Source organism: Selaginella moellendorffii, unplaced genomic scaffold (assembly GCF_000143415.4).
Source record: "Selaginella moellendorffii unplaced genomic scaffold, v1.0 SELMOscaffold_4, whole genome shotgun sequence".
In the NCBI taxonomy this organism is placed as follows: domain Eukaryota; kingdom Viridiplantae; phylum Streptophyta; class Lycopodiopsida; order Selaginellales; family Selaginellaceae; genus Selaginella; species Selaginella moellendorffii.
Window position 1 is genome coordinate 3,774,052 of NW_003314265.1, and position 22,640 is coordinate 3,796,691.

At 47.8% G+C, this 22,640-nt stretch overlaps 3 protein-coding genes and 3 long non-coding RNA genes across 6 annotated transcripts in view; 3 read left to right on the plus strand and 3 right to left on the minus strand.

Moving 5' to 3' along the window:
- The window catches only part of LOC112344489, a 40,520-nt gene that overhangs the window by 9,178 nt on the left and 8,702 nt on the right, over positions 1-22,640 (plus strand). Inside the window, exon 2 of the mRNA XM_024669375.1 lies at positions 10,670-10,857. Coding sequence (XP_024525143.1) covers positions 10,670-10,857 — 188 coding nt within the window. The remainder of the gene's footprint in view (positions 1-10,669; positions 10,858-22,640) is intronic.
- Positions 142-1,950, minus strand: LOC112344490. Its single transcript, XM_024669376.1, has 2 exons — positions 963-1,950; positions 142-895 (listed from the first exon to the last, which is right to left on the minus strand). Exons 1-2 carry the CDS (start codon positions 1,927-1,929, stop codon positions 159-161), a joined length of 1,704 nt encoding a protein of 567 aa, XP_024525144.1. The 5' UTR covers positions 1,930-1,950; the 3' UTR covers positions 142-158.
- Positions 1,897-2,123, plus strand: LOC112344492. The gene is made up of 2 exons (XR_002991717.1): positions 1,897-1,956; positions 2,018-2,123. It is a non-coding gene; the product is annotated as an uncharacterized LOC112344492 (long non-coding RNA).
- Positions 2,814-3,677, plus strand: LOC9654125 (probable 2-oxoglutarate-dependent dioxygenase At3g111800). Its single transcript, XM_024669382.1, has 3 exons — positions 2,814-2,951; positions 3,015-3,336; positions 3,407-3,677. Exons 1-3 carry the CDS (start codon positions 2,842-2,844, stop codon positions 3,638-3,640), a joined length of 666 nt encoding a protein of 221 aa, XP_024525150.1. The 5' UTR covers positions 2,814-2,841; the 3' UTR covers positions 3,641-3,677.
- LOC112344495 lies at positions 4,437-5,243 on the minus strand. Its single transcript, XR_002991721.1, has 3 exons — positions 5,025-5,243; positions 4,784-4,963; positions 4,437-4,730 (listed from the first exon to the last, which is right to left on the minus strand). It is a non-coding gene; the product is annotated as an uncharacterized LOC112344495 (long non-coding RNA).
- On the minus strand, positions 9,921-10,660 carry LOC112344494. The gene is made up of 3 exons (XR_002991719.1): positions 10,326-10,660; positions 10,038-10,267; positions 9,921-9,983 (listed from the first exon to the last, which is right to left on the minus strand). It is a non-coding gene; the product is annotated as an uncharacterized LOC112344494 (long non-coding RNA).

Genomic DNA, 22,640 nt, shown 5'->3' on the forward strand with positions numbered 1-22,640 from the left:
AGAATCATCTTTAGCTTGGGTGGATTTGGCGCTGGAGTGTCTTGTTTAGCTCACTCTAGGAGAAACCATTCGGTCTCTCTTGCGACTTCTTTTGCTTAAGACGCGCTCATATTTTTCTTTCCTTTTCTTGTGTAGCTTAAAAAAAATGCAAGACTCTGCTAGCATGCATCGTCAACAACAGCAGCAACTTTTCTCGTCAAGCTGGGCCTCACCTCCGCACTGTAGAACTTGGCGGACCTCAAGCTGAGAGCCACGGCGATGGCACACCCAAACAAACAGGTGGCGGCCATGACGAAGAACGTTTCCCTGTAGCACTTGGCACCGTGGCACAAGAGCGAGGCCTCCAGCGTGTCAGGGCCCCGGTATCTCCTGGCTTGCCGATCGTAGAACACACCCGCAACTTCCACCGACAGGACATACGTCCCAATCCCCTTTGCAACGTTTGGGAAGCTCTGGAGAACTCCATAGTGCTTGAGCCCGAAGATCTCCGCGATGATGGTCGACAGCACCGCCCACTGGCCTCCGGTGGCGAGGCCGATGATGATGGAGCCGATGTACAGCGCGCCGGGAAGGCCCAAGGCGATGAGCAAGTTGCCGAGCGCTAGAAAGCCGACGACCGCAGCGAACACGAACGGCCGTCCAATGCCAAACTTGTGGAGGAGTATCTCGGACACGAAGCCGCAACCGATTGCTCCCAGGAAGTCCCAGAGGTTGAGGAGAGCCACGAAGATGTTCATCCTTGCGGTGGAGTATCCCAGGGAGGCGCTCAGCTGGCCCAAGTTGTTGTAGAAGGTGGACACGGTTCCCAGGCCGCAGGAAGTCGCGATGAGCATGAGCCACATATCGATGCTCAGCAAGGCGTGGACGAGTCTGTAGTCCTTCCCTCTCGCTGGAACTTGGAACCATCTGTGGATGCCAGCGCCGGAAGCTTGAGAAGGAGAATGGTCGACGACTTGCTGGAACTTCGAACCATCTGTGGATGCCAGCGCCGGAAGCTTGAGAAGGAGAATGGTCGACGACTTGCAGAGAACTAGGGGTGGAATTCATATCCGCGAGCTGAGCTTCAGAGTTATGACATGGCGGTATGCTTTCGACAGCACCAGCACTGTTCGAATGTGATCGAATCTTAGCTCGGACAACCAGAGCAACTGGAAGTAGGACGATGAGCAGCATCAAACCAAAGAACACCAAAGGCACCGAGTCTGGAAGCCTGCTCGGTATGGTCCCCTCGATGACTGTGACGACGAGGAGATAGGCAGCTAAGGCAAAGGTGGTGATGAGGAACGAGCGGAGAATGGACTTGTCGCTGGACTTCTCGATGACAGGCACGGGCCCGAGGAAGAGGCCAAGCAGCAGATACAGGAACGTAGGTAGCAGCCCCAGGAAGAGCAGAAAGGAGCGAGCGTGGAACTGGAAGAAAGTCTGGAACACAACCGCGAATGCGGTTGCTCCCAGGCCATTGCTGCCGTCGAGCAAGCTCAGCAGCATCCCCTGGTGGTGTTTCGGGAAGTTTGTGGCACAGGTGGTCAGAACAGCCGTGACTGCAAAGCCTACGGAGGCGCCGACGAGAAACATATAGAAGCTCATTTGCCATGCCGGTGGACGAGCAATCTGGTGAGTGATGGCGAGCCAGGCCATGGTGTAGCCGAACAGGTTGAGCAATGCGGAGACGAACATGGTGAGACGGGGGCCGACTCTCGCATTGAGCAAGCCGGCCAGGAAAGCCATGCTAGTGCCGAGATCCTTGAAGAAGCTGATGGTATTGACGGACTCTTGCTTGTAATGCAGGGAGATTTTGAGCTCCTGTGAGAACAAGCTGAAGCTGGTGAGCGTGCCTCCGGTGATTGCTATCAGGTAGAAGCCCGAGACTGCGACGATCCAGCGATTGCTGGCGATGGAGAAGAGTTCCTTGGCCATTGCTAGCGCCATTGCTGCCAGCTTTGTGGACCGCACAAGGTAACGAGAAAGCTCTTCAGATTCATGGTTTTCATGCCTTTATATCTTGTTATAATTGCAGTCCATGTGACGCTCTGACTCGAGCCGTCGCTTGCTCTTTGAAATGGCAAGCTTCTTCAAGCAGAGAGTTTAACATAAACTTGGCAATAACGTAGTTTCGTGGCTAAGTTTTCTATGCGCAAGTCAACTAAGTTGGGCGTTGACTGCATTTTCCATATCAGTGACAGATTAGCGTTCGCATTTGGCCCCAGATGCGAACGCTAATCTGTCATTGCGACGGAAAAGTCTACAAATTGGTCTTGAATGGAGGCGGATCCATGGAAAGTTCGTGCAAATCGTAACGTTCTTAAATTCGTACTGCCAAATAGAAATCTTAGTTTTTTGCAACTATATAAGCAGGGCACTGGGAGGAGACTGATATCCGCATCTCAAAGTTGAGAAAGCCTAGCATCCAAGCATACATTTCCATTTCCATCTTTCGTCTTCCAAGCTTTCTTGCTTACACAGTCCCATCCATGGCTGGCATCAAGGCATTTGTTGACAGCTGCAACGGGACACTGTCGGGCGTTCCGGAGAGATACATGATGCCGAATGTCGCTGCCGATGTCTCCCGGTACGCGGTGCTGCCGATAGTCGACGTGGCGAGCGAGAGCTTCGAGAGGGATCTCGTTGACGCTTGCACAAAGTACGGAATGTTCTACGTAAGTTTTGATGAGGTATCTTTTTCCTGTAAGTTGTTGTTCTTCTGACTTGCAGCTCAAGAACCACGGAATTCACACCGAGGATGTGATGAGGTGTGCTCTCGAGTTCTTCAACTCGCCCAGCGAGGACAAGATGCGGTACTACACCGAGGAGATCTTCACACCTGTCCGCTACTGCACCAGCATGATGCCTTCGAAAGAAGAGAAGCTCGAGTGGCACGACCACCTCCAGATGTGGCTCAAGGAAGAGTCCCTCGGAGTGCACCCCTGGCCCGCGTTCCCAGCCAGCTACAAGTCAGTTTCTCGCTCCTTGATTTTTCGTATTGATCTAGATTGCTGACGCTCTATATGCAACAGGGACGTTGGATCCGAGTACGCCAGAAACATCTTCAAGCTCGGGAAGAGGATGCTGTTGGTCATGTCCGAGGGACTTGGCCTCCGCTCAAACCGTCTTCTGGAAGCATTCGCAGACATGGTTCTTCTGACGAGAGCAAACTTCTATCCGGCTTGCCCGAACCCGAGGCAGGCCTTGGGCATGGAAGGCCACACCGACAGCGGCGGCCTCACGTTTGTGCTCCAGGATGGAGTCGGGGGATTGCAGCTGAAGCAAGGCGAGGATTGGTACAACGTGAGGCCACTCGAGGGAATGCTGGTGGTCAACATGGGCGATCAGCTAGAGGTACGAGCAGTCGAAAACTTTTTGAGAAACTGTGGATTGATCTTTGTCTTGGTTGATTGTCTTGTATCAGAAGCTCAGCAATGGGAGATACAAGAGCATATTGCACAGGGTGATGGTGAACTCGAAGAGCTCAAGGCTGTCCGTCGGGGCGTTCCTGGGGCCGTCACTAGACGCGGAGATCAGCCCGATTCCAGAGCTGGTGAGCCAGGAGAGTCCGGCAAAGTACCGCAGCAGGACTTATAGGGATTACATGCACGAGGTGTACACGGAGCACTTCTCCGGGAAGAATGTCTATGTGGCTTGAGTCTTGGGTAGTCAAAGGTATCAATTTTTTTCTCATTCTCACAAATAAAACAATTGCAAGAAATGTTTGCTCACAAGGATCTTAGTTTGATAAGCAAAGATTTTATCACAATATTATATAGAGGTGCGAAATTTCATAGCAAGCCAACTGTGTGATGCGTAGAAGATTGTAAAAGTTTAACAATCTGGGAGGAAGTCCAGCAATGTATTGTTAAGCAATATAACTTTTTAAAATCGCAATATAAAAGACATACGAAGCTTCTTATTATATAAAGTCTCATCATTTTCTTAAGGCAGCGAAGAAGCTTTGAGGTACCAGAATGATATGACTAAGGTGAAAGTCCTCACCAAAAGCAGTGGTTTTCCAGCAGGTGTCCATTCTTTCTTTTCATTTTCTTGAGATTTTCAGCTGCCATCCCTCAGCAACTTGAACTTCGATAGATAGTTGAGAAATTTTTGCCTGCAGTTTTCAGCAAGACCTACGGGGAGAGAAATCTGCAAGTCACTTGAAGATCAACACAAGAAACCATGACATAAAACCACACGGGCTTATGTCTATGAAACAGCTACGTTGGTCATAGCTTGTTGAAAAATATAGTTCAAATCCTAGCCCGTTATGCTTTGGTGTACAGAGGTAAGATTAATACGGTTGAATGTCATATACAAGTCCCTTTTGCCGGCTGAATCACACCTGGACTCCACTCCCTACTGGCCAACGTATCCACTTCCTTATGCCAAGTGCTACAGGAAAACGTTCTTCGTCATGGCCGCCACCTGTTTGTTTGGGTGTGCTCGCCGTGGCTCTCAGCTTGAGGTCCGCCAAGTTCTACAGTGCGGAGGTGAGGCCCAGCTTGACGAGAAAAGTTGCTGCTGTTGTTGACGATGCATGCACTCGCAAGAGCGACCGAATGGTTTCTCCTGGAGTGAGCTAAACAAGACACTCCAGCGCCAAATCCACCCAAGCTTCAGATGATTCTTACCTCGTGAATGGATGAGCGATCCCGCAATGCGCCGCTTGCCCTAGGATCCATGCTCCATGAGCTCTGTGCCCTCCATCGTTTACTCCCGCCAAAGTTAAAACCAACGTCATGCTGGAAAGCACCAAATATGGTACTTTAATCCAGCTCTGATCATGTGCAGATACCTTATTCAAGCTTCTTGGTTTTCCATTTTCATCCATTGTGCCAAACCATGCAGTAAAAAGCGAAGTTAACATCAACATTACCTAGTGGCGCAAACAATCGGCTGCGTGATTGCTGTGCTAATCTGCGCGCTTTTTCATCCGCCCTAACTTGGGAATCACAAGCTCCATCTGCCGGTGTAACTGTAACAACCAAAAAGAAACATTGAGCACCGCCCGAGCAAGCCTTGAATGCCGCGAGCACCAGCGACGTCTGGAGAAATCTCTCGATTCCCCGATGCACGAGTTGTAGAAGCGCTTCCTGCCCCAGCACCTCCCGGATCCATGAGCTATAGAAGTGTTTCCTTGATCATCGATTGGGAGCTGCTCTTGTTGCCCGCGCCACAGGTTGTCGCGGTCCTTGATCGAGCTCCCAGTGCGGAATTCGGCGTCCAGCTTGCTGGGTTCGTCTTGTATCGCTTGCTCTTTGGTGCAACAAATCTAGAAAAAAGTGATTTCTCGGAGAATCAACAAAGCATTTTCAAGAGAAAGATCTGCCCAAACAACTTAAGAAATGGTAGCCGATGGCGTGGCGGGCTGCCAACCCACGTGAAGTGCCACATCAATATTGGTTGTTTATTACTCATTCTTCATGACAATATTATGGAGCAAACATCTCTTCAGCTTTCTGAAGAAATTTGTTCTTCAAAGTGATGGGTTTGTGCTTAGCGATGTTATGGCTGAAACTAGCTGTCAGTTACTTAGGATTAAACATGCATTCAACACCGCACACTGCAGTATGTGTCGCGTTGGGGGTGAGCTGATCTATGACACTGTCTCTGGGTTTAAATTTTCGCATGTTGAATTCTTCAAATGAGTCAACGAAAGTCAATGTAGCGTTGGGAGGACAAATCAACAAGCAATACCTCCAGAAATATCAATTGTTTTACTTTCATGTGTTGATCAACAGATACAGTAGACCTGAAACAAGAGGTTCAAGAAAAGGAATAACCCCTTGGAAGTTATTTTACTGACCTTGAAGTAGGGATGTTATATATCAGGATGCCTAAGCATTTTTCCATGGTATTCATGATGGTAGAACTTATAATGTTCTCAACGTTTATCCTAGTGTGAGCAACAGTTCTACCCATAATGTTCATGTCAATGTGCGTGGAGTTAAGGATGTCAGCATATTATCAGTTCAGTGAATTTTTCATGAAAATATGAATACTCGATTAGAAATTGTCATCTTTTGTATATTTAGTAGCTCTTGTAGTAGGATCACTGAATGGCTCAAGCACAGGGTTTTGTAGGAACTTTATCCCATGTATGTATATTATCTGATAGCTTGCCAAGTTGCACACGAACTACCTCTAGATGGTTATCCATGAATTTGACTTCACCCATGTTGAGTGTCCCACATGTGGGAGCCAATCCGATCTTAAGATAGTCTTGGACATTCGAGTTGACAATGTTGACCTATCTATTAGTCAAATGCTAGTTAAAACTGAATGCGAAAGTCAAAATGCTAGATAGATACTTACAATTGTAAGGATCAGCTGAAACTAGGCATTTGTGCTCAAGACAAAGCTCATAACAGCAAGAAGAATGATTGATGGGACTTTTGCCAAAGCTTACCCAGTGCTACTGGAGCATATTCTGTAAGGAAGTGGATATGTTGGCCAGTACGGAGTGGAGTCCAGGTGTGATTCAGCCGGCAAAAGGGACTTGTACATGACATTCAACTGTATTAATCTTACCTCTGTAACTTTGGATACACCAAAGCATAACGGGTGAAGATTTGAACTATACTTTTAACAAGTTATGACCAATGTAGCTATTTCATAGACATAAGCCTGTGTGGTTTTGTGTCATGGTTTCTTGTGTTGATCTTCTAATGACTTTTACAGATTTCTCTATAAGTTCGCCCTCGATCAATATCTAGTATTTGCTGAAAATTACAGGCAAAAATTTCTTTTTTCTATGCGGTGAGTTTTGAAGCTTTAGATATATGATTTTGATGTTGTTCATCACTTTAAGAGTTCTATAGCTAATGTTAATTTTCTTTCTCGAGCTCCTTTTTCCTTCTCCACTCTTTTCTCATGTTTTTAATGAGCTTGTTATTCCGGCACCTGTGGATTTTCTAGACGAGAATTCTGTGCCATCAACGGTTACTATACTCGACATTTAGTGTCCGCAAGATGCAAAGAAGGATCTACCTTCTCTTGATGAGGTTCGTGAGGCTAAAAAACTTGAGCCATGGATATGAAGGTTTCGAAATGGGGTTTAAGAATCTTGCATCACTTGCTGATGATTTACCATTCCGGCATTTACATTCTCAGTATCTTTTTTATGATGGCCTTTTTTATTTTGTGAGGACAGATCCTGATGATCATTTACGATTGGTGGTGCCTTCTGTCATTACTCAGCGGTTTCTCCATGCTTACCACGATTCTCCTATTTTAGACGGGCATATGGGACATTGTCGTGTGAACAAGAAACTATGCAGGTCTTTCTATTAGCTGAAAATACGACGTGATGTTATCCAATATCTGCATAGCTGCATTTGGTGCCAAGCTCGTAATACTCCCTCTCGTGCCGCGGAAGGATAGTTGGAATTAATTGCAATTTCCCGTCCGTTTGAGTTGGTGGCATTTGATCTTATGGGACTTTTTCCACGGTCGATTGTTGGCAATGAGTATGTTATTATTGCTTCTGACTACTTGACTCGTTAGGTGGAAGTTGATGCTTTTGCTAGCGCATTTGCAACTGCTGTTGGATACTTCCTCCTCAATCGAGTAGTGTTCTAGCAATTTTGTCCAGAACGAATTCTTTCGGATAATAATTCTGCATTTATGGTTGAGGCATTTCATGTTTTGACATCTCGGTTGGGGATACACCACATTTTCATGAGTGTTTATCATCCACAATCAAACAGTCAGTGGAATGGCTCATTCAAACATTCAAAGGGATGATCACGAAATACATGACCTTTCAGCATTCGGATTAAGATGGTTATTTGCCGTTTCTTCGGTATGCAAATGTCACAAGGGTGTAGAATTCTATTGGTGTTTCACCATATAAACTTCTATATGGTTATGATTCAATATTACTAACAGAGCTGGGTTAACCTTCGCAATTGCCACGAGTTGTTGTTGCTAAGTCGTAGGATTAATATTTGATGAACATTCTTCCACTTGTCTGAACAAAATTTGCCAACACTTAAGCCGTATACAAGTGGGATAACAATGGCGTTACAACTCCTATCATTGTTCACCTATAGAGTACAAAGTGGATGACTTAATGTTAGTCCGTTTTCCCCATTTTACAGTATGTGGTTTATCTAAGGGGCTCCTTATTCAATAAAAAGGACCGTATCAAATGTTGTAGCAAGTTAAACCATAAGTTTATAAAGTTTGGCATAACGTCCAACAAGTCGATCCTCCAGAGATTATGCATGTGCAATGGTTGAACACTTTATACAAAGGGATCAGGAGCAGCTAATACCCCCTACAAATCCATTCTCAATTACCTATCGAAGTTCAAATGGCAACTGAAAATCCCAAGAAAATGAAAAGAAAGAGTGGACACCTGCTGGAAAACCACTGCTTTTGGTGAGGACTTTCACCTTAGTCATATACCTCAAAGCTTCTTTGCTGCCCTAAAAAAATGATGAGAGTTTATATAATAAGAAGCTTCATTTGTTTTTCAAATTGTGATTTTAAAAAGTTATATTGCTTAACAATATGTTGCTGGATTGTTAAACTTTTACAATCTTCTACGCAAAACACAGTCGGCTTGCTATGAAATTTCGTACCTCTATATAATATTGTGATAAAATCTTTGCTAATCAAACTAAGATCCTTGTGAGCAAACATTTCTTGCAATTGTTTTATTTCTGAGAATGAGAAAAAAATTGGTACCTTTGACTACCCAAGACTCAAGCCACATAGACATTCTTCCCGGAGAAGTGCTCCGTGTACACCTCATGCATGTAATCCCTATAAGTCCTGCTGCGGTACTTTGCCGGACTCTCCTGGCTCACCAGCTCTGAAATTGGGCTGATCTCCGCGTCTAGTGACGGCCCCAGGAATGCCCCGACGGACAGCCTTGAGCTCTTCGAGTTCACCATCATCATGTGCAATATGCTCTTGTATCTCCCATTGCTCAGCTTATGATACAAGACAATCAACCAAGACAAAGATCAATCCACAGTTTCTCAAAACGTTTTCGACTGCTCGTACCTCTAGCTGGTCGCCCATGTTGACCACCAGCATTCCCTCGAGTGGCCTCACGTTGTACCAATCCTCGCCTTGCTTCAGCTGCAATCCCCTGGAGCACAAACGTGAGGCCGCCGCTGTCGGTGTGGCCTTCCATGCCCAAGGCCTGCCTCGGGTTCGGGCAAGCCAGATAGAAGTTTGCTCTCGTCAGAAGAACCATGTCTCCGAATGCTTCCAGAAGACGGTTTGAGCGGAGGCCAAGTCCCTCGGACATGACCAACAGCATCCTCTTCCCGAGCTTGAAGATGTTTCTGGCGTACTCGGATCCAACGTCCCTGTTGCGTATAGCGCGTCAGCAATCTAGCTCAATACCATAATCAAGGAACGAGAAACTGACTTGTAGCTGGCTGGGAACGCGGGTCAGGGGTGCACTCCGAGGGACTCCTCCTTGAGCCACATCTGGAGGTGGTCGTGCCACTCGAGCTTCTCTTCTTTCGAAGGCATCATGCTGGTGCAGTAGCGGACGGGTGTGAAGATCTCCTCGGTGTAGTATCACATCTTGTCCTCGCTGGGCGAAGTGAAGAACTCGAGAGCGCACCTCATCAAATCCTCGGTGTGAATTCCGTGGTTCTTGAGCTGCAAGTCAGAAGAACAACAACTTAGCAAACATGTACTACAGGAAAAAGACACCTCATCAAAACTTACGTAGAACATTCCGTACTTTGTGCAAGCGAGAGCTTCGAGATCCGTCTCGAAGCTCTCGCTTGCCACATCGACTATCGGCAGCACCGCGTACCGGGAGACATCGGCAGCTTCATTCGGCATCATGTATCTGTCTGGAACGCTGTCCAGCGTCCCATTGCAGCTGTCAACAAATGCCTTGATGCCAGCCATGGATGGGACTGTGTAACCAAGAAAGCTTGAAAGATGAAAGATGGAAATGTATGCTTGGATGCTAGGCTTTCTCAACTTTGAGATGCGGATATCAGTGTCCTCCCAGTGCCCTGCTTATATAGTTGCAAAAAATAAGATTTGCACGAAGATGATAAGAACGTTACCATTGCGCCGATTCCGGATCCGCCCCCGCTCAAGACCATTTTGTAGACTTTTCCGTACCCGTGACTTGACCAGCGTCCGCATCTGGCCCTGCCCCAGATCCACATCAAGCGTCAATGCTCAACTTAGTTGACCCACGACATAGAAAATTTGGAGCCACGAAACTTCGGAATTGTCACGTTTTTGTATCGAACAGGAAAGATCGTCGACGCAAGTCCGGTCGTGGCACGGACTGCAAAAACAAAAGCCTTTGCATAAAGCACGATGATTTTATAGAGCTTTCTTGTTACCTCACAGCGCTGGCGGCAATGGCGCTAGCAATGGCCAAGGAACTCTTCTCCATCGCCAGCAATCGCTGGATCATCGCAGTGTCGGGCTTCTATCTGATAGCAATCACCGGAGGCACGCTCACCAGCTTCAGCTTGTTCTCACAGGAGCTCAAAGTCTCCCTGCATTACAAGCAAGAGTCCGTCAATACCATCAGTTTTTTCAAGGATCTCGGCACCAGCATGGCTTTCCTGGCCGGCTTGCTCAATGCGAGAGTCGGACCCCGTCTCACCATGTTCGTCTCCGCATTGCTCAACTTGTTCGGCTACACCATGGCCTGGCTCGCCATCACCCACCGGCATGGCAAATGAGCTTCTATATGTTTCTCGTCGGCGCCTCTGTAGGCTTTGCAGTCACGGCTGTCCTGTCGACCTGTGCCACGAACTTCCCCAAACATCACGGGATGCTGCTGAGCTTGCTGGACGGCAGCAATGACCTGGGAGCAACCACATTCGCGGTTGTGTTCCAGACTTTCTTCCAGTTCCACGCTCGCTCCTTTCTGCTCTTCGATAAGTCTAAAGCTCAGCTCGCGGATATGAATTCCACCCCGAGTGCTCTGCAAGTCGTTGACCATTCTCCTTCTCAAGCTTCCGGCGCTGGCAGCTGCAGATGGTTCCAAGTTCCAGCGAGAGGGAAGGACTACAGGCTCGTCCACGCCTTGCTGAGCATCGATATGTGGCTCATGCTCATCGCAACTTCCTTCGGCCTGGGAACCGTGTCCACCTTCTACAATAACTTGGGCCAGCTGAGCGCCTCCCTGGGACACTCCACCGCAAGGATGAACATCTTCGTGGCTCTCCTCAACATCTGGGACTTCCTGGGAGCAATCGGCTGCGGCTTCGTGTCCGAGATACTCCTCCACAAGTTTGGCATTGGACGGCCGTTCGTGTTCGCTGCGGTGGTCGGCTTTCTAGCGCTCGGCAACTTGCTCATCGCCTTGGGCCTTCCCGGGGCGCTATACATCGGCTCTATCATCATCGGCCTCGCCACCGGAGGCCAGTGGGCGGTGCTGTCGACCATCATCGCGGAGATCTTCGGGCTCAAGCACTATGGAGTTCTCCAGAGCTTCCCAAACATCGCAAAGGGGATTGGGACGTATGTCCTGTCGGTGGAAGTTGCGGGTGTGTTCTACGATCGGCAAGCCAGGAGATACCGGGGCCCTGACACGCTGGAGGCTTCGCTCCTGTGCCAAGGTGCCAAGTGCTACAGGGAAACGTTCTTCGTCATGGCCGCCACCTGTTTGTTTGGGTGTGCCATCGCCGTGGCTCTCAGCTTGAGGTCCGCCAAGTTCTACAGTGCGGAGGTGAGGCCCAGCTTGACGAGAAAAGTTGCTGCTGTTGTTGACGATGCATGCTAGCAGAGTCTTGCATTTTTAAGCTACACAAGAAAAGGAAAGAAAATATGAGTGCGTCTTAAACAAAAGAACTCGCAAGAGCGACCGAATGGTTTCTCCTAGAGTGAGCTAAACAAGACACTCCAGCGCCAAATCCACCCGAGTTTCAGATGATTCTTACCTCGTGAATGGATGAGCGATCCCGCAATGCGCCGCTTGCCTAGGATCCATGTTCCATGAGCTCTGTGCCCTGCTTGACCATCGTTTACTCCCGCCAAGTTAAAACCAACGTCATGCTAGTTGACCAAATATGGTACTTTAAACCGGCTCTGATCATGTGCAGATACCTTATTCAAGCTTCTTGGTTTTTCATTCCATTGTGCCAAACCATGCAGTAAAAAGTGAAGTTAATATCAACATTACCTAGTGGCGCAAACAATCGGCCCTGCGTGATTGCTGTGCTAATGCTTCTCCGCAGAAAAAGGCTCCGAATGCGCTTTTTCATCCACACACTCCATCTGCCGATGTAACAACCAAAAAGAAACATTGAGCACCGCCCGAGGCACCAGCTGCAAGCCTTGAATGCCGTGAGCACCAGCGACCTCTGGAGAAATCTCTCGATTCCCCGATGCACGAGTTGTAGAAGCGCTTCCTGCCCCAGCACCTCCCAGATCCATGAGCTATAGAAGTGTTTCCTTGATCATCGATTGGGAGCTGCTCTTGTTGCCCGCACCACAGGTTGTCGCGGTCCTTGATCGAGCTCCCAGTGCGGAATTTGGCGTCCAGCTTGCTGGGTTCATCTTGTATCGCTTGCTCTTTATCCCAGGCCAAAAGAAATGCCTCTTCACCAACATATACGTTCTCAATACCCCCGGATGCCCAGCACTTGGCACATCATGACATTCAACCAAAATCCGTTTGATGAGTTTGTCAACACGAGGAACCACAACACGTCCCTTCTTCACCAGGATTCCATCTCGTATTTCGAATGACGCAAACTTGTCACCCTTCAAATCTGTAGAGGCGTCCCTCAACAAAACCTTCGCGCGAATATCAGTGATAAAGGAGTCAAAGTCAGCAAACTCCTTAAGCTCATCCAAGAGATCGCTAGATAGCTTCACAAACGAGATAGAATTTACCATCCTAGATAATGCATCAGCCACCTTATTATCACCTCCATGCTTGTACCGGATCTTAATAGACATTTCGCTTGCTCTTTGGTGCAATAGATCTACAAAAAAGTGGTTTCTCGGAGAATCAACAAAGCATTTTCAAGAGAAAGATCTGCCCAAACAACTTAAGAAATGGTTGACACGAACCACGGGAATATTCTGAGAATATTCTATGCCCTGTGGGATTTAAGGCCGTAACGCCTTAAGGGTTGGGAGGTTGGCCTAGGGTTCGCTCTCTTGTTCGTTTCATTGGTATCGGAGCAGCACGTTCTTTTGGGGATGGCGGGTGAGCAAGATATTGATCCTGATGAGGAGTATGGCGTTAATGAGGATAGCCATGACGATGCGGAAGAGACTTTTGATGATGTTGTTGTGCGGCAGGGACGCCAAATTTCTGCAGTTCAGAGCGACATAAAAGAGGTTAAGGATTCTATCAATCTCATTAAGGATTTCTTGCTTCGCATGAACCCTCAAGGGTTGAATCAATCTCATGTCCGTGATTACCATTGGTACGTCAAGCATGCCAAGGATTATGGTATCATGGAATGGAAATCATCACCGGATGTTTGTGATAATCAAAAGGTTGATTCTTGGTTGGAATTGTGGGAAAGTTGTTGGTCTCACAATCCTTGTGAGGATAAGGTAAAGATAGATTTCTTTGTGACGAAGCTTACGGGCCATGCTTCTTCGTGGTGGAAGAACTACATCAAAGCTAATCCGACGCCGACGTTTTGGACTGATTTGACAAAGGTTTTCTGCACTTCGTTTGTCAAGAAGTTTGAAGAGGTTGATCTTGTGAATCAGTTGTTAGAGATCCGGCAGGGGACTTTGTCTTTGGATGCGTATGCCCGCAAGTTCCGTGATCTTTGCCTTAGTCTCACGAGCACCTATAATGAGTTGCTAAAGGTGCAATGTTTTATCAAAGGATTGAGCTCAGTGGATGTGCAGTAGAAGGTCAAGAAGGATTTTCCAGCAACATTGACTGATGCTATCACTAAGGCTCAGATCTTTTCGCCCGAACCGTCAGTCAACTCGGTCAACTCTGGTCAACGAGATAGTCCACGGAGTAGTCAACGTGATGACCAGCTTGCTAATTCTTCATATTCGGGGAAGAAACGGTCGTTATTCCGTTGTGGCTCGAAGCATGAAGATGGTAGTGAAGCTAAGAAACTTCGTTTGGACCAGCGAGAGAAAGACAAGGCGGAGGGCAATTGTTTTCGTTGCCATAGAGCTGGACATCAGAGCAAGGATTGTTCTGAAGGGGTCAATGAATGATAAGGTGACTGTGGTGGAAATTATAGGCAATGATGTGAGTGATAATGCTTTTGAGGCCGTATTGCTTCAAGTTAGGCATTCTCTCGCCTTCATGAGCCACAAGTTTGATATCACACAGCAGAATTGACCTACTCAAGAATGGCGACATTATTTATATGGATCGGACTTCCATGTGGATTCAGACCATCAATCTCTCCAATATTTCAGTTGACAAAAGGATCTTCGAGGCCACCTTGCTCGTTGGCAAGAGTTCCTGCAGGAAATGTCTGTTAAGATCCGGTACAAGCATGGAGGTGATAATAAGGTGGCTGATGCATTATCCAGGATGGTAAATTCTATCTCGTTTGTGAAGCTATCCAGCGATCTCTTGGATGAGGTTAAGGAGTTTGCTGACTTTGACTCCTTTATCACTGATATTCGCGCGAAGGTTTTGTTGAGGGACGCCTCTACAGATTTGAAGGGTGACAAGTTTGCGTCATTCGAAATACGAGATGGAATCCTGGTGAAGAAGGGACGTGTTGTGGTTCCTCGTGTTGACAAACTCATCAAACGGATTTTGGTTGAGTGTCATGATGTGCCAAGTGCTGGGCATCCGGGGGTATTGAGAACATATATGTTGGTGAAGAGGCATTTATTTTGGCCTGGGATGAAGTCAGATGTTGAGAAGTACGTACGTGGTTGTTTGACCTGCCAGGCGGTCAAAATTGATCATCAGAAGCTTGCTGGCCTCTATCATCCTTTACGTGTACCCGAGAATAAGTGGGATAGCATCTCGATGGACTTTATCACTGGTTTGCCCAAAACCTTTCGAGGAAATGATGCTATTTGGGTTGTTGTGGATTGCTTGACGAAGATGGCTCACTTCTTCCCTGTGAAGACAACGATAAAAGCTTCTGAACTTGCTCAGTTGTTTGTAGACCGGTTATTCAGTCTCTATGGTTTGCCGGGTGACATTGTGAGTGATCGGGATCCTAAGTTCACGTCCAAGTTTTGGCAAACGGTCTTTGAGAAACTAGAGACTAAACTGAGCATGAGTAGTGGTGAGCATCCACAATCTGATGGGCAGACAGAGCGCATGAATTAGCTATTAGAAGATATGCTACGGTCTTTTGTGGGAAACTTGACTCGACAAGGAGTATGGGAAAAATACTTGCCTTTGCTTCAGTTTGCTCACAATAGCGCTCATCAATCGGCTATTGGCATGTCTCCTTTTATGGCGATGTATGGCTATGAGCCTAGGTCTCCTGTGAGTTTGAATTTGGCTTTAGTTCGGGTTCCTCATGCTTGTGATTTCCTGGAGGATATGCAAGACAAGCTTGAGTTGGCAAAATTGAACATGAGGCAAGCTCAAGAACGAGACAAAAGATTGGCTGATGAGCATCGTCATCATCAAGAGTACAAAGTTGGTGACAAGGTTTTCCTTAAGCTGTCGGATACACAACGGTCTCTAAAAAGAGGTGGCAGTGCTAAGTTGTCTCCACGGTATTGTGGACCTTGGACAATTTTACAGCGTGTAGGGGATCTTGCATACACTTTGGACTTGCTAGTTAGTTCGAAGATTCATTCAACGTTCCATGTGAGCAAGCTTAAAGCGTGTTTGCACTCTAGTGATATCGTGGATCAGTCCATCATCCAGGTTCCAGAGATTGATGCAGAGAAGGCTGGTCCGGCCAATATTCTTGCTCAAAGATTGGTGAAAACACGCCGGAAAACAACTAGGGAGTTGTTAGTTCAGTGGAATGGTTATTCCATGGACGAAGCTACATGGGAAACTGAGGATGACGTGAAAAGAGTGTTTCCGAGTTTTGGTTATGACTTGGATGACATTCCTAAAGAAGGGGAGAATTGAGTTCTATAGCCGTATTGCTATATGATTTGAGCCGTTTGTTCTATTCTCATTCTCTTGTTTTCCATGACCGTATTGTCATGTGAGAAAGCCGTATTGCTTTCTTTCTTTCGTGACCGTTTGTTGCGACGTTGGTGTTGCCGTTTGCACATCTTTTCTCCATGGCCGTATTGCCTTGGACTCCCTTCATTTGAGGCTCGTTTAACTTCTCGAGGCTACCATATGTGGTTGGGTCATGAGGGAGGGGAGAATGACACGAACCACGGGAATATTCTGAGAATATTCCATGCCCTGTGGGATTTAAGGCCGTAACGCCTTAAGGGTTGGGAGGTTGGCCTAGGGTTCGCTCTCTTGTTCGTTTCAGATGACGTGGCGCGCTGCCAACCCAAGTGGAGCGTCACATCAACATTGATTGTTTACTACTCATTCCACATGACAATATTATGGAGCAAACATCTCTTCAGCTTTCTGAAGAAATTTGTTCTTCGAAGTGATGGGTTTGTGCTTAGCGATGTTATGGCTGAAACTAGCTGTCAGTTACTTAGGATTAAACATGCATTCAACACCGCACACTGCAGTATGTGTTGCGTTGGGGGTGAGCTGATCTATGACACTGTCTCTGGGTTTAAATTTTCGCATGTTGAATTCTACAAATGAGTCAACGAAAGTTAATGTAGCGTTGGGAGGACAAATCAACAAGCAATACCTCCAGAAATACCATTTGTGTTACTTTTATGTGTTGATCAACAGATACAAAGAAAATGAAAAGAAAGAGTGCTTTTCGTGAGGACTTTCACCTCGGTCATATCATTCTGGTACCTCAAAACTTCTTTGCTGCCTTGAAGAAATGATGAGAGCTTACATAATAAGAAGCTTCATATGACTTTCGTATGTCTTTCATATTGTGATTCTAAATAGTTATATTGCTTAACAATACATTGCTGGACTTCCTCCCAGATTGTTAAACTTTTACAATCTTCTAGGCAGCAAACAATCGGCTTGCTATGAAATTTCTTATCTCTGTATAATATTGTGATAATATCTTTGCTTATCAAACTAAGATCCTTGTGAGCAAACATTTCTTGCAACTGTTTTATTTGTGTGCCTTTGACTACCCAAGGCTCAAGCCACATAGACATTCTTCCCGGAGAAGTGCTCCGTGTACACCTCGTACATGTAGTCCCTATGAGTCCTGCTGCGGTACTTTGCCGGACTCTCCTGGCTCACCAGCTCTGGAATCGGGCTGATCTCCGCGTCTAGTGACGGCCCCAGGAACGCCGCGACGGACAGCCTCGAGCTCTTCGAGTTCACCATCACCCTGTGCAATATGCTCTTGTACCTCCCATTGCTCAGCTTCTGAGATCACCAACCAAGGACAACACTAAGATCATTCCACAAACTTTTCGACTGCTCGTACCTCTAGCTGATCGCCCATGTTGACCACCAGCATTCCCTCGAGTGGCCTCACGTTGTACCAATCCTCGCCTTGCTTCAGCTGCAATCCCCCGACTCCATCCTGGAGCACAAACGTGAGGCCGCTGCTGTCGGTGTGGCCTTCCATGCCCAAGGCCTGCCTCGGGTTCGGGCAAGCCGGATAGAAGTTTGCTCTTGTCAGAAGAACCGTGTCTTCGAATGCTTCCAGAAGACGATTTGAGCGGAGGCCAAGTCCCTCGGACATGCCCAACAGCATCCTCTTCCCGAGCTTGAAGATGTTTCTGGCGTACTCGGATCCAACGTCCCTGTTGCATATAGAGCGTCAGCAATCTAGATCAATACGAAAATTCAAGGAGCGAGAAACTGACTTGTAGCTGGCTGGGAACGCGGGCCAGGGGTGCGCTCCGAGGGACTCTTCCTTGAGCCACATCTGGAGGTGGTCGTGCCACTCGAGCTTCTCTTCTTTCGAAGGCATCATGCTGGTGCAGTAGCGGACGGGTGTGAAGATCTCCTCGGTGTAGTATCGCATCTTGTCCTCGCTGGGCGAGTTGAAGAACTCGAGAGCGCACCTCATCAAATCCTCGGTGTGAATTCCGTGGTTCTTGAGCTGCAAGTCAGAAGAACAACAACTTAGCAAACATGTACTACAGGAAAAAGACACCTCATCAAAACTTACGTAGAACATTCCGTACTTTGTGCAAGCGTCAACGAGATCCCTCTCGAAGCTCTCGCTCGCCACATCGACTATCGGCAGCACTGCATACCGGGAGACATCGGCAGCTCCATTCGGCATCATGTATCTCTCCGGAACGCCCGACAGTGTCCCGTTGCAGCTGTCAACAAATGCCTTGATGCCAGCCATGGATGGGACTGTGTAAGCAAGAAAGCTTGGAAGACGAAAGATGGAAATGGAAATGTATGCTTGGATGCTAGGCTTTCTCAACTTTGAGATGCAGATATCAGTGTCCTCCCAGTGCTCTGCTTATATAGTTGCAAGAAAATAAGATTTCTAGTTGGCAGTACGAATTTAAGAACGTTACTTATTACACGTTATTTGCACGAACTTTCCATCCATTCAAGACCAATTTGTAGACTTTTCCGTCTCAATGACAGATTAGCGTTCGCATCTGCTAATCTGTCACTGATATGGAAAATGCAGTGAACGCTCAAATTGGTTGACCGGCACATAGAAAACTTAGCCACGAAACTACGTTATTGCCAAGTTTATGTCAAACTCTCTGCTTGAAGAAGCTTGCCATTTCAAAGAGCATCACATGGACTGCAATTATAACAAAATATAAAGGCATGAAAACCATGACTATGAAGAGCTTTCTCGTTACCTTGTGCGGTCCACAAAGCTGGCAGCAACGACGCTAGCAATGGCCAAGGAACACTTCTCCATCGCCAGCAATCGCTGGATCGTCGCAGTCTCAGGCTTCTACTTGATAGCAATCACCGGAGGCACGCTCACCAGCTTCAGCTTGTTCTCACAGGAGCTCAAAATCTCCCTGCATTACAAGCAAGAGTCCGTCAATACCATCAGCTTCTTCAAGGATCTTGGCACTAGCATGGCTTTCCTAGCCGGCTTGCTCAATGAGAGAGTCGGCCCCCGTCTCACCATGTTCGTCTCCGCATTGCTCAACCTGTTCGGCTACACCATGGCCTGGCTCGCCATCACTCACCGGATTGCTCGTCCACCGGCATGGCAAATGAGCTTCTATATGTTTCTCGTCGGCGCCTCTGTAGGCTTTGCAGTCACGGCTGTTCTGACCACCTGTGCCACAAACTTCCCGAAACACCACCAGGGGATGCTGCTGAGCTTGCTCGACGGCAGTAATGGCCTGGGAGCAACCGCATTCGCGGTTGTGTTCCAGACTTTCTTCCAGTTCCACGCTCGCTCCTTTCTGCTCTTCCTGGGGCTGCTACCGACGTTCCTGTATCTGCTGCTTGGCCTCTTCCTCGGGCCCGTGCCTGTCATCGAGAAGTCCAGCGACAAGTCCATTCTCCGCTCATTCCTCATCACCACCTTTGCCTTAGCTGCCTATCTCCTCGTCATCACAGTCATCGAGGGGAGCATGACAAGCAGGCTTCCAGACTCGGTGCCTTTGGTGTTCTTTGGTTTGATGCTGCTCATCGTCCTACTTCCAGTTCCTCTGGTTGTCCGAGCTAAGATTCGATCACATTCGAACAGTGCTGGTGCTGTCGAAAGCATACCGCCATCTCATAACTCTGAAGCTCAGCTCGCGGATATGAATTCCACCCCGAGTGCTCTGCAAGTCGTCGACCATTCTCCTTCTCAAGCTTCCGGCGCTGGCATCCACAGATGGTTCCAAGTTCCAGCGAGAGGGAAGGACTACAGGCTCGTCCACGCCTTGCTGAGCATCGATATGTGGCTCATGCTCATCGCAACTTCTTGCGGCCTGGGAACCGTGTCCACTTTCTACAACAACTTGGGCCAGCTGAGCGCCTCCCTGGGATACTCCACCGCAAGGATGAACATCTTCGTGGCTCTCCTCAACATCTGGGACTTCCTGGGAGCAATCGGCTGCGGCTTCGTGTCCGAGATACTCCTCCACAAGTTTGGCATTGGACGGCCGTTCGTGTTCGCTGCGGTGGTCGGCTTTCTAGCGCTCGGCAACTTGCTCATCGCCTTGGGCCTTCCCGGCGCGCCGTACATCGGCTCCATCATCATCGGCCTCGCCACCGGAGGCCAGTGGGCGGTGCTGTCGACCATCATCGCGGAGATCTTCGGGCTCAAGCACTATGGAGTTCTCCAGAGCTTCCCAAACATCGCAAAGGGGATTGGGACGTATGTCCTGTCGGTGGAAGTTGCGGGTGTGTTCTACGATCGGCAAGCCAGGAGATACCGGGGTCCGGACACGCTGGAGGCCTCGCTCTTGTGCGACGGTGCCAAGTGCTACAGGGAAACGTTCTTCGTCATGGCCGCCACCTGTTTGTTTGGGTGTGCCATCGCCGTGGCTCTCAGCTTGAGGTCCGCCAAGTTCTACAGTGCGGAGGTGAAGCCCAGCTTGACGAGAAAAGTTGCTGCTGTTGTTGACGATGCATGCTAGCAGAGTCTTGCATTTTTTTAAGCTACACAAGTAAAGGAAAGAAAAATATGAGTGCGTCTTAAGCAAAAGAAGTCGCAAGAGCGACCGAATGGTTTCTCCTAGAGTGAGCTAAACAAGACACTCCAGCGCCAAATCCACCCAAGCTTCAGATGCTTCTTACCTCGTGAATGGATGAGCGATCCCGCAATGCGCCAGGATCCATGTTCCATGAGCTCTGTGCCCTGCTTGACCATCGTTTACTCCCGCAAAGTTAAAACCAACGTCATGCTAGTTGTGTGGAAAGCACCAAATATGGTACTTTAATCCTGCTCTGATCATGTGTATTCAAGCTTCTTGGTTTTCCATTTTCATCCATTGTGCCAAACCAGTAAAAAGCGAAGTTAATATCAACATTATTACACGACACACCCTTGCCACGTGTCCATTAGGGTTTTCCTGTTCTGTCCACTATGATCCCGATTTGTCTCATGGTATTGGAGCTGGGATAGCGCCATGGAAGGAAAGCCATCCATCCGCAAGTTTGATGGAGAAGGGTTTGAGGGATTCAAAATCCATCTTGAATCCTATCTCTTATTTTATGGTTTGTTGGGGATTGTAGATGGGACAGAGTCATCACCGGCTCCAGGCTTTAGCGCTGTTGAGGTGCGTGATTGGAACCTTCGGGATTCCAAGGCTAGAGGGAGTATTGCAATGTGCTTGTCCTCAAATGTTCTCTTTGCTGCCCCATCGATTCCAAAGTCCACTGCGGCAGAGCTTTGGAAGTGGTTGAGTGACACTTATGGCACCAAGAGTGAAATGGATGTCTTCAACATCCATTCACAAATGGATTCCTTGAGGCTAGAGGAAAATGGCAATATCCAGACTCACACCGCCAAGCTCCAGGGCTTCTTCACACAACTTGCAGCTGCTGGGGCGAAGCACTGTCTCACAGATGAGCAGCAGAGGCTGCAGCTCTACAGGTCCTTGCCAGCAAGCTGGAAGAATGCAGTTGAGAGCCAACTTCTCCAACCAAGGATGACTTGGGCAGATGCCGTGAGGAGTCTTCGCAACATTGAGGCCATGCGAAGTGAGAGAGTTGAAATGCCACAGGCTATGTATGCTTCGCAGGCTTCTGGTGATGCCCAGGTGGCAAAACCGCATGCAGCTGCAAATGCCCAGAAAGGGCAAAATTCTGTGGCATCTGGGCGTGCCAAGCCCAAACTTGCTAAGAATCAGTGTGCTTGCTGCTTGGAGATGGGCCACTGGGCTCGAGATTGCCTTGCTCCCAAACCTGTCAAGCGACTAGCTACATTGGCGAAAGCTAATTTTCTTGAGCGTGATGGAATTGCTACTGCAAATGAGGTTGTTGAGGAGCTCTACAACGCAGAGGCAATTGCCGCACCAAGCCGGTGGCTCTTAGACTCTGGTTGTACTAATCTTATGAGCAATAAGAAGAGTCTTTTTGAGTGTTATCAGCCAAGCATTGGAAAATGTGGTGTTCATTTAGGTGATAATACCACCATCCATGTGGACGGCATCAGGCAATTCTGGCTCTCACTCGATCATGGGAGGACCATGGCCTTTGATGGTGCCATGCATGTTTCCACCTTGCGACGAAACTTAATGTCCGTCGCCAAGATATGTGATCAAAATGCGGTGGTAGTCTTTGATGTGAAGGGAGTCTCTTTAGTTGACTCTAGTGACTTTCAAATGCTTGGTACACAGTTGCTTCGTAGGTCACGCATTGGGGATTTGTATGAGATTACTGCTATCGACCCAATTTAGGCCTTTCAGACTGTGGAGGCAGATTCTCGTGCGGAGCTTTGGCATAAAAGACTTGGTCATGTTCATTACCAATCTCTTCAACGGATGAAATCCCAAGATATTGTTACTGGATTGGATTTTCGACGTATCTCATCTACATTTTGTGAAGCTTGTGTTTTAAGCAAGCATCACTGCCGGAATTTCTCACCGAGTAAGCATCGAGCACTTGGACTTCTGGACTTAGTCCATTCTGATCTTTGCGGCCCCATGGACGTGCCAAGTCACGATGGCGCAAGATATTTCATCACATTCATTGATGACTATAGCCATCGAACATGCATCCACTTCTTGATGCGTAAAAGTGATGCAATTGCTGCCTTTCAAACGTATAAGGTGTACATTGA

What these genes read in the sequence shown, in the direction of transcription:
- LOC9654125 (XM_024669382.1), top strand. Translation starts at nt 2,842, where the DNA reads ATGATGCCTTCGAAAGAAGAGAAGCTCGAGTGGCACGACCACCTCCAG. An exon ending in GCGTTCCCAGCCAGCTACAA is followed by an intron (nt 2,952 to 3,014) that starts GTCAGTTTCTCG and finishes TATATGCAACAG; the next exon opens with GGACGTTGGATCCGAGTACG. An exon ending in ACATGGGCGATCAGCTAGAG is followed by an intron (nt 3,337 to 3,406) that starts GTACGAGCAGTC and finishes GTCTTGTATCAG; the next exon opens with AAGCTCAGCAATGGGAGATA.
- LOC112344490 (XM_024669376.1), bottom strand. Translation starts at nt 1,929, where the DNA reads ATGGCGCTAGCAATGGCCAAGGAACTCTTCTCCATCGCCAGCAATCGC. An exon ending in CATCCACAGATGGTTCGAAG is followed by an intron (nt 896 to 962) that starts TTCCAGCAAGTC and finishes GATGGTTCCAAG; the next exon opens with TTCCAGCGAGAGGGAAGGAC.